Source organism: Mixophyes fleayi, chromosome 1, assembly GCF_038048845.1.
Source record: "Mixophyes fleayi isolate aMixFle1 chromosome 1, aMixFle1.hap1, whole genome shotgun sequence".
In the NCBI taxonomy this organism is placed as follows: Eukaryota; Metazoa; Chordata; class Amphibia; order Anura; family Limnodynastidae; genus Mixophyes; species Mixophyes fleayi.
In genome coordinates this window covers 18,699,198-18,710,783 of record NC_134402.1, presented here as the reverse complement: position 1 = coordinate 18,710,783, position 11,586 = coordinate 18,699,198, and the positions used below count along the sequence as shown (strand labels likewise).

At 38.7% G+C, this 11,586-nt stretch overlaps 1 protein-coding gene across 2 annotated transcripts in view; it reads left to right on the top strand.

The window, feature by feature from the left end:
* The window catches only part of PTPRA (protein tyrosine phosphatase receptor type A), a 125,467-nt gene extending 119,093 nt beyond the window's left edge, over window positions 1-6,374 (top strand). For both annotated transcript variants that reach the window (XM_075190654.1, XM_075190734.1), the window contains exons 22-23: window positions 556-691; window positions 1,884-6,374. In XM_075190654.1, coding sequence (XP_075046755.1) covers window positions 556-691; window positions 1,884-1,958 — 211 coding nt within the window. In that variant the 3' untranslated portion in view covers window positions 1,959-6,374. The remainder of the gene's footprint in view (window positions 1-555; window positions 692-1,883) is intronic.
* The last annotated feature ends 5,212 nt before the right edge of the window (window positions 6,375-11,586 follow it).

The window sequence follows — 11,586 nt, the reverse complement described above, 5'->3', positions numbered from 1 at the left end:
TGTATGCCCTGTTTCCCTACTGTACGGCGCTGCGGAGCACTGTGACACCTTACAAATCTATGATGATGATAATACTAATAATAAATGAAAAACCTTCAATTTCTTATTTGAAAACTCCAGGTGATGAGTTGACATATTATACTGACTTGGGTATGATTAGGAAAATGCTTTTATCGTAGGAATCAATTATCCCAAATTTCTCGAGCAGTTCACGTGTAAACACCTTAAGTTTCTCTTTGTGAACGAGCACTTGCATCCATCCAGCTGCCAGGCTAACAAAATGAGTAAAGAGATAGGTGTATGATAAAGGAAGACCTTTGCGCTAATATTTTTAAAAGGTGTTCTGTGTAAACAGACAATTTAAATAAATATCCAGCAGTTTAGTGACTTGGGGATGTGGAGAGGTCTCCAATATGGCAGTGTCAATTGAGCAAGGAAAACCTTGAGTCCTCTACAGCCGGTAACCGCTATTGGTTGATATGAATCCATACTCTGTCGACAGTGGCTGAATAATGTTTATTGGCTCGTGTATTCATACTGTATTCTCTGCCTCAGTGCCGGAGCCGGGAGGACCGGGACTTTCTGTGCTCTGAGTACAGTACTGGAAAGAGTGAAAGCAGAGGGGATTCTAGACGTCTTTCAAACCGTGAAAAGCTTGAGGTTACAGAGGCCACACATGGTCCAAACACTGGTAGGTGAACAGTCTGTTTATTCAAATTCGACCCCCAAACATCCACTGTCTCTCGTCCATGGGTTGATCAACGTACGGAGAGTAGAGCAGGCCCGGCCAACCTGTGGCTCTTCAGTTGTTGTGAAACTACAAGTACCTGCACACCTTGCCAGTTATCGGCTGGCAAAGCATGCTGGGACTTGTAGTTTCTCAACTACAGGTTGGTCAGGTCTGGCATAGAAGATCATCAGAAGGGTAGTCTGCACTGGTGGTGGGTGTTCTTAGGAATGGAGGTGTTAGGAGGAGGGGGGGGGGTGCTCAAACTTAGACTTTGCTCTGAGACCCAGGAGCCTGTAACTACACTACTGCCCTGACGAGTGGGACTGGATTTACACCGCTGGGATCTGTAAAAGCCCCAGAATCTTGGGGCACTTAGTCATCCTTCTACAAGTGAGTAATCCCCGTAGCTGCGCCCCTCTATACACTGCATCTACATTGCAGCAGGAGTAAAATGTCCACAAACATTAAAATCAGACTTTAACCAGCTATTTTATACTTGGTCAGCAGATTACTGCATGGATAAGCCCATAACATGTCACACACCACAATACGATTTACCCTCTCCTGTGCTGAATCGTTTGTCAGGTTAAAGCCTCACATAAATTTAAAATTAAAAAAGTTGAATACACCTTTCTGTTATAAGGTTTGCTCTGGGGCATCCGTTTCCCTCATACCAGGTACCAGATAAAGTAATAGTTACAGCAATCTATGCCCACTTATACTGGTAATGTGGTTGTACCGCCAGGAGAGGGGGAGGGGCACGGCTGCAAAGTATGGCGGCCTGGCTGTATGTCTGCATGGTTAGACCACAAAATTTGGGGAGACTGTACTCCTTTTATTAACATTTTCACCAAATAGACTCAAAGGGGGGGTATTCAATTGTTAGCGAGATCCCTGAAAAACGAGCGCTCTAAAAATATTACCGTTAATACGGTAATATTGCGCGAGAAAACCATTAATACGGTAATTTACTCGAAATTCAGCGAGTAATTACCGTATTAACGGTAATACTTTTAGAGCGATCGTTTTTCGGCCGTCAAGCCGAACAATTGAATACCCCCCAAAAAGTGTTAGTGACATTATTGATGTAATTATTATACCAAACTGCCTATGCTATTCCACTAACCCCTCCTGTTTCTTCCCCCGTGCCCAGGAGCAGTATGAATTCTGTTACAGAGTGGTGCAGGAATATATTGACGCATTCTCGGACTACGCCAACTTCAAATAAAACCAAGGGAAGGATGCGACTGTGGCCTTTAATATTTTGTAATATTCTATTTGTTAATATATCTAGATCAGTGTATATATCTTAACTGTTTTAGAGGATTGGTACAATGTGCTTTATATTAGCTGGACATTTTATATGTAGCAAAGTGATTAGTGCCGATTTAGCCGTTTTAGGGTTTTGTTTTTATCATTATTTGAATACAATAGCTTGATGTTTGGATTAATTTTTTTTTTTTTTATAAATATCCTTCCCCCCCTCCCCTCGTACATTTGCATTGACCCATTGCAGATCTCTAACCTGACAGAGAAAAGCCTTTGGCGACTGTTCTGGATAAGATCTATGCGACACACAGCAGCATATCTCTCAGATTTACTGCCGTTCCACACAATCTGCCTGAATTTATTCTGTAAATAAATATATAAATAGAAGATATATCATAGATTTTTGTATTAAAGAAAAAAAAATAAAATAAGATAAGCCTTTTAGTCTTGCAATTATTGCTACACAAGCCGTAGGCATTTTGGCTGCTGGGCGCGGTCTCAATTTTGTGACTGGCTCTTGTACAGCAGGTAACGGGGGGTTTAAACAAGCCTTTAGTGCAATGTGGGTCTCTGGGGGTTTTGTTCATTATATCCTGAAAGTATGCTGCTCTGTATCGCATAGTACTAATTATTACTGTACATTCCAAGGTCTCAAAAAAAATTCAAACCTATCTTTTTGACTGGTCAACTGCTATTAACTTCAGTAGTTCTGCCCAGAAGGAAAATGGCTCCACAATAAAATATTCATTGCATACACACAGATGAGGCGGCCATTTTGTGTGTTGAACCGATGTTCGTGAGAGAGCAGCCTATCCATGCACTAGGAAACGGTCACCTGACACACAAGTTCCTCATCCTTTTAGTGATCTCATTGGTTCTTAAGTAATGGTATTGGTTCGGTCCATAAAATGGCTGCCCCATGCCTCAGTGATGTCACTGGTTAGGCTACATTTTCGTAATGTTGGACACTGATATTATTGTACCTTCCATGGATCAAACCTCTTTGGTCAGAGTCCGGCTCTCTAAATCCTTCGACCATTATCTCCATGCTAATTACCAGCAGTGTGTTGAACTTTTCACTAGTCACATGTAGAACTTTCAGCCAAAGGCGTTTCTCATACTGGTATCATTGACTAGACATAAACACATGGACTATAGTGAGGACCGTTTTTGTTTACTGGTATGGTTTGCAAGCACAGACATACATTTATTATCCACTGCAGTCTAAAATGTTGTTTTTATTTTGTTTTGGTTTTTTTGTGGCGCCTGATCGTATGTTTACTTTTAATATCCTAAATTGTCTTATACTTAAAGTATCGATGATGACAATAAAAAAATAAAAATGTAGTGCCAATGTACAGAATTGAGGCCAGGAATCCTATTGTCTGTATACCAATGTGGTGTTCCCAATCCATTCCCGGGATCAACGCAGTTGCAGCTAGCGCTGAAAGGAGAACGAGTAAAGAGCTTTCCTATCATTTTGGGGAAATCAAGCCTGCTCAGGCTGAGGTGTGTAATTAATGAGCCCCTGTTTGGATTGGCCACGGTTAGTTACCTATCGGATGCAGCGTTATTTGCATACCAGGCGTCAATGGCGCAGAATGCTTTGAACGGCTTTGCTCTTGTAATCCTGTCAGACACCAGGTGACTGTGGGGTCCCAGGGTTAGTGAGTACCCCATGTAAGCTGTATTTGGAGGAGGATGTAAAGTTCTAAGACCCCCATACTGGTTTTCTTCTACTCGGCACTGTCAATGTTCCGGCATGTAACCAAAATGCAACTTCGTCCAAAGAGGACAAGGGTGTCTTACATCTTGGTCTTGTTTAACGTTTGTCTGGCAGCAACGCTTGTACTAATCGTGGGAATAATGTTAAGAGAAGGAGATTGATTTCAGTCATTCATCCTCTTGTCAGGACACCAAAGAGGATATCTAAAAGGAATGGTCAACCAGTCGTGATTAAATATAGAATTTGGCTAGCTGATCCGTCTCCATGGTGGTGGGGCCGTTAGGAACGGTAACGGAGCTCCCTACAATCCCTATTAAAGACAGCCGCCGAATCGGCCGCCACCTTTTGTCTTCAGAATAGAAATTCTAAGTTAAGAATTTGATGATGCTCCATTATAAAGTATATAAAAAATGTAAGATATGTATAAATAGCACACCCGTGTAATTATGTGGGCTGTTGTGGAAGCTGGCACAGTAAATATAATGAAAATGATAGCACTTAGCAACACTTCACGTGGTCTGTCAGACAGCGAGTGTGTCGTGTACATAAGGGCTTCATCTCAGTTGGCATATAGACCACCATTTTGTTTTTCTGTTTTTTGAATTGACTCTGGGGACAGTGCAGATCTAAAGCCCCCTTTACAAACTGCAAACCTGCCGCACGGATCATGTCACATCATGTGCCTATTTTTGTGTAAATGTACCATTATATGGAGAAACGAATACATTTTTGGACCAAGATTGCTCATCTGAGGGTTGAAAAGGATTACACTCAGATGGTTGGGGAGTTTAATAGGCATTGTGTACGCCCCCTGCCACGTGTGTGCCTACTTTTCCACCAAAATATAAGAAAATAAAAGAAATATCTTTTTTAAGGGATTGAAATTATTTCAATAAAATTGGCTTTAAAGGATGCATATATGAGATTGTTCCCTGAATGGGAGGGGGATGGTCTTTTTTTTTTTTTTTTTTTTTTCCTGCAAAAGGATTACATTTTTTTCCCGAGCACCTCAGATGCAGGAGCTGGGGTTTGAAAGAGATCATCAACACAAACCGTTCTAATGAAACCGAAAACTTGAATGAAGGCGATGGTTACACATGAACTGATAAATGGAAAACAAATACATTCAGAAGTTTCAAGACACCTCAACGTTATATATTCAACAAACTTGGAGCCTTGCCAATCTCCTCCTGTAATGTTATACTGCCTTTTGGCCTAACTCCCCCATTTAGGAAGTCGCTGTCAAACAAGCCGTGATAAGTTAAACCGGAGTCCGGCTTTCGGTCAATATCACCTCACATTTGTTCCATTAATTTTCTCCACCTCTGACCATCCATTGACAGCAGGATTGCTGTGTCACATGGGCGGCAGTATTGACGAAGCCTCACCAAAATTCCAATAGCTAGCAGCCCTCAAGCTGAACAGGTCACCATCCGCAAACACACGGATATAATTATCCTTCTACACGCAGAGCTGCTTAGTGAGGTCCTGGGGTGGCCTGATGGTTTAGCAAATACATTGCATTGTCTATGCGGCCCAGGAGATCTCTAATTTCTAATTTGGATGTCTCTAGTAAATGCTGGCTTGGAATTGTCAATTTTATTTCTTAACTCAACCCTTTTAATGTTTCCAGATTTGTAATATTGTCCTAGTGTCCTGTATCTCTAATTGCCTAGTGTCATCTATTGCAGTATTTTTTAACATGGTACTGTCCCCTACGCACAGTGGAAGCCGCCATTTTGTGAGATTGCCAATATTCATGAGCATGCAGCCAATCCGATTGCTTGGATTCAACGATATCGCTGAGGAATGACTCCATTATGTGTCGTTTGAATTATAGAATGTTGGCAAAATTCTATTCCACGTACTATGGCTGGCAATTGGTACGTTTATGACGGGCTGTAAGAACTGTTGGAGTTATACAGTTCACTTTCTACAACGTATTCAAATATTTTTCTGTGTTTTAATTCCACTTTAAAATCCCTCTACATATTAAATAAAACACTGATGCCCCAAACTGTTAGCAAGGGAGACCTCTAAATAATCAATGTTCTTTTAAAAATAACATCTATAATCAAGAGGGTTGTGTGGCTGACCAAGATCGGATGACTCAATTTTTTACGATTGGCTCACAAAATGGCTGCGTCCGCTGTGTCCATTAAATATAGAGTGAGAGTTGTGAATAAAAATGGCGTTAAAAACACATTGTACCACAAAATGATGGGGTTTTTACCACTGTTTGTAGAAATTATTTAAATATTTTTGAGAATTTGTCTAAACCTCTTTTTCTGAGGTAAAATTGATAATAAAAACATTCCTTACCTGTGAAAGTTTAATGCCTTAATAATCACAGTATGTTCAAAGACAAAACTATGTCTATAATTGTCTTTTTTTGTTTTCGAAAAAGTGAAGGGAAAAAACTCCTGTTTTTGTAGTATTTTAAACCATTTTTCTCAATACTCTCACCTTAGATGATAGGTATTTCCAAGTTATACCATGAGCATTTTTTGAGTCTTTTTGCGTTCATCATACAATATTAGCAGGTTGACTTGTGACATGTACATTGTTGTTCTTAGGTTTGGTTCAAAGAAACTGCGCCTAACGGCTTGTCAACAAATTGGAATAAAAATGTTGGCCTTTTTGTCATAATTCAAACATTTGTCGTAAATTGCAGTTAGTTGTGTTTACCTGAACAATCTGCTGCTGTAAATGCTCAAATAATAAAATTGTTTAGGCCATAGTCCACCAGTACACCCTTTGCTGATTTTAATCAAAAATTTAGTATTCCAAAACCAAATTGTACATTTTTTTTTTTTGTTAATTTTTTTCAATTTAATCCAGATTATTTCTTTTTTTCACATTTTAGTGCTGTTTGTATTGTATGTTTTTAAGGTCCCTTAACTGTAAAATGATTGTAAAACCTCTGGTAAACATAATGCAATACTTGCTCGTTAGCATAATGTAAAATGCTGGTCCCCGCCAAAATTGTGTAAAGTGTTTGTTTATTAATTTTATTTTTTGTTCATTTTTTTTTTTCATTTTTATTATTTTTTTTATAAAGTTTTTGGTCTTTTTCTGCTTCAAATATTGAATGAATTGTGTGCAGATAAATTTATATATTATATGTATTTGAAGTGCAGAATTCTCATTTCCCTGTGAAACTATGCAGTAGTCTTATTTTAGGCCCAGCATATGACCTTACAAGAGGTGCACTGTGATCGTTATCAGCCAATCCAATGGCTTTTCCTGTCAACATATCGGTGCTTTAGAACTTTCATAAGTTAAACCAAACTCATTATTCTTTGGTGAAATAAAATTGTAACCCTCACCTCCACAGGTTTAAGGCAACTGTTTTACAGGTTGAATAAATCCATTCAGTGGTGTCATCGCTGAAGCATTAATAATTGGTTAAAATAACAAAATGACTGTGTGTAGGAGAACTTTACCTCGATTAGAACAAGCCTCAAAATTCACTATCAATTTATTTTTATTTTTTTACATTAAATGGACCAAATTTATTTTCCAATCAGTTACCCATTTGGAGTTTTATTATTTTACTTTAGGGGATTTGAAATGTCACCTCGTACCATGTGAGCCCCAGCTTTTTGTTTTTACACCGTGGTTTTTAATTCAGTGGTTTTAAAATGTACATCACCCGCTCATTAATCCTAACATCAGTATATGCTATTAATGTTGTAAATAGGCTTGGCCAGTTCCTGATTTTTGGGAAGTTGGTCAAGCTATAGGTTTTACTCTGAAATAAATGTGCTCATTCCAAAAGAATGAAAGAAGTGTCTGTGATTTTCTTTTAGTAGTACCTGTCTGTGTTTTTTCTCTACTAAAATAAATAAATAAATATATATATGTATATATATAATATTCCCACCCAATTTCTAAGCTACACAGGCGCTTATAAGTGTGCAACGAAAAGTGATAATGACAGAAAAAATACTTTGTATACTCAGTACATGAGATGGCAGCTCCCAATACATTCGACACCTATCTGCAGGTATCAGCCTAATAGAATACAAAAAGAGAAAGGGGTGCCAACATAGTGCATTAAATATTTAACATCTTTGAGATAATCCACAAGTGTGCAATTCCCGTACCAGAAATTCAAATAGCCTTGAATAAGTGCTCATAGACCTTCACATGGATATGGTCTGCAACGGACCGCTGAAGTGCAAAGTCCTGACTCCAGCAGGAGATATATATATATATATTTCAGTGTAGAATAGCACACTAATCCAGTAATAAATCTCAGCTGGGGTTTTATGGGGCGCTTCCGGGGGGAGAAAAATGTGTAGACAGTTAGAAATGTCTTTTTAAAAAGTACATTTAAAATAAATTGACACATCTAGGAGCAGGTCCAGTAAGTAAGGCATCAAAAGGCTAACATTAAAAGCTCTGCACAACATGATTATGGAATAGAGATGAGGAACATTTTTTGGAACTGTTCCATGATATATTCGCCTTTTAATAAGCATTTGGCTGCAACATACTTTACTGTCAGAATTTTGCTTTGAGTTCCCGGTCTACCCACAGCTGCAGAATGAAGTGACTGTTCATCCCAGGTCTAGTCGTAGATTAAATTCTGCAAATTTGCCAATAATAGTGCAGAACGGGATTCCATGGATTGGCCAAGCCAAAGCGCTACAAGATTATTCTCGCTGGAACTTCACATAAACGTGAAGTGACCTGTTCTGTTGTGAAACTGGATTTGTGTGAAATTTTGTTTATCTAAACCATGGAGTGATTAGTATATAGGAGTTGCGTTACTCATAGGTATTTTTTGAGTGCCATTCCCCCATCTTCTATACCATCACACTCTTCTAGGAGGACGTGGTCCTCTGTGTACTCTACCTTCCGGACTCTGCTAGGTAAACCCTTTAGCACTCACCAGAGGTAGTGTATCTAATGTTTACCTCTACCTTAATATTCTCTTCAGTGGGACAGCATTGCCTGAAGTGTCCTGCATGTGCTCAGCCCCCATCCTTGTGTCCTCGAGTTAGTTGGTTTGAAATCGCCAGCTCAAATAATTTTTTGCGCTGGACATTTTGAACTCTGTTATGATAAAGGCTATGTGATGTCTTTCCCTGAAGAAATTGTTTTTTCAGACCCAGATACTGTTCGATCCACCATTCAAAGAATGTATCTGACCAACAAGGAAAGATGGGCACATATGTTTTACAGAATAGACTCTTTGGATGTATTATGTCTACTTAAGTTTAAAAATATGACCAGATGCACTTTCTTCTAAGCTATTTGGGCATAACCTGGCCGACTGACTAGTTAAAGTTTATCCTTCCTTCCTTTGTATTCATACAGGCCAGGTTTTGGCTTTAGAAGGACACATACTTGATGCTCTAAAAAGTAGAATAGACTAGCTGGTTCCCGAGATGCACGCTTAACCTCTAGCTGAATATACTGAAAACAGAGTTTCTGAATTTCCCCAGTCATAATGTGCTTTATAGTTATGCCCTTGGTCATATTCTGCCTCATAGTTATGCCCCCAGTCATATTATGTCTTTTAGAATTATTTTTTTTACTTTTAGAAACACCTTTTACTATTTCCCCTAAAACATTTAAATCAAAATTTCCTTTTGCTGTAAATTCAGGACACCTTGTTAATCATTTATGCACATATTGAACAGACTTTTTTCCATATTTATGGAACATAATTGTGGCCGGACTCTCAGGAGAAATATCCAACCATTTAAGGTTTTTACGTGTGGCTACATATTGTCCCATAGTGCAGCTTAATCTTTTCTTTTAAAGATTGACTTATTCAGTATCTGCACTATGTTAGTAGTGCTACATCCACTATTCATACGTATCACCCCTTTCTTCGGCTTCAACCGTTTTAAGGGAACCACACTTTTATCTTGTCCGATAAATCCTGGTGTTTTCACGCACACGTTACATACACTGCTATCTAAGGCCTTATAGTGTACCTTTTCTATGTGTTTTACAGTACTTTCACGTGGCTTGGAGTTATCCTTTTTCTTCGAGTGTCAACCAGAAGTAATACTTGATTTTGAAAACTGACCAGATTTAGGCCCCGTAAAGGAAACCCTTTCACACTTGCATACATGCAACCTTTCATACTATGGTTAACAAGGTTAAACAGTCTCTTTGAGAAATAAACATCAAGTGGAAATTATAATTGGTACCAAATATATACTTGTACATCTATACAAACATATAAACAGTTCGTTCAAAAATACATTTGCAATTTCACACTTAGAGACAACTATAAATACCTTTTCAGCAAACTTGGAGAGTAGGAGACAGAAGTATATAGTCAGAAAAGATAAAATATTACCTTGTGGTTACAGTTGAGTAGATAGATCTTCTCCCGTCTCTAGATGTGTTGACCTCCATCAATGTTGAAGCACTCAGAAAGCTGTAAGTGTTGAAAAAGCAAAATTGATTTATTCTTCCGAAATGTAATGCATGAGTCTTAGTTCTAGGGCAGAATAAGACTGACTATAGATTCAATTTACACAGATTATATACATGAAAATCCACCCCTCTTATAGATGTCGCTAATCATATCACATGCTTTGAAATACACTAGAAAAGTAAATAAATCAATTATAAATGCTTTTGACAGATATTTCATAATATAGAAAACCTATATGCCTAGGTCAAGGAGCATGTGTGACCTTTACATTCCTATACCTGCCTAAAACATCAGGTATCTATCTGAACATCCTGTAGAAAGAGGCCCCTATTCATTCTAAGACAGAGATAAGAATTGAACTCTTTCTTAGAATACAAGTAATACAGACCGTTCAACTATTCTATCTGAACTAGAGATGGGCGAGCTCGGTTCCCCGAGATCCAAATTCAGCCTATCCCGAGTACCGAGCCAAACACGCTCAGTACTCTCCCACCCGTTCGGATTCGAAATCGAGGCAAAACGTCATCATGACTTATTCGCATATCAGAGCTCGGTTCTCGCGAGATTTGAAAAGCATAAATACCAGCCTCCACAGCAATCCATCGCCATTTGACAGAGAGAGAAAGCATGGTTAGGTCACACTGGTTATATCAGCGCAGGGACAGGGCAGTAATTGGACACATTATTGTTTCTATTCAATACCATTCTAATCTTAATACCAGTTGTTACAGCAGTAAGAGGAGGCTAGAGGAGGGTTTTTGTTCAGTTTCTGGCACTCCAAGTGCTTTTGGGGTGTCCCCCACTCTGTTGCATTAATTTTTCTGGCTGTCAAAAGTCATATTTGTCAGCAGTATCTAAAACAATTTGTAGCACTACAAGTGCTTTAGGCTCATAATGGATTCAAAACAGTCCACATATGAGCAGAATCGGCAACCAGGTTCTGTCACCAGTCCTGATGGTAGTGTTCCCAGTGCGTCATCTGGGAAAGGCGATGTCAAACTACACAGTATTTTGAAATGGGGCAAAAAACACATACCAAAAAAAAAATTACCGTGTTGAAGCAAAAAAGAAGTGTAACTGAGGAAAAGTTAACTGCCGATAGAAAAAAAAAATTGCCAACATGCCATTCTACACACGCAGTGGCAAAGAAAGAATGAGGCCTTCACCTTTCTCTATTAATGGCAGATCCAAAAATTTTACCGAGCCTTCTTCTAGAACGGTCACTCGTGACCAAGCAAGACCAAGTAATTTGGAGTCTAAAAGTGGTGCACAAGTACTGTTACGCGTGAAACCAAGCTGCAAGATAAAAGCACATCTTGTTTGTTTAATTTCAAATCCATTGTGGTGGTGTATAGAGCCCAAAATATGAGAATTATGTCGATGTCCCAATGCTTATGGACTTGACTATATATATATATATATATATATATATATATATAATGTCGAGAGAGTGCT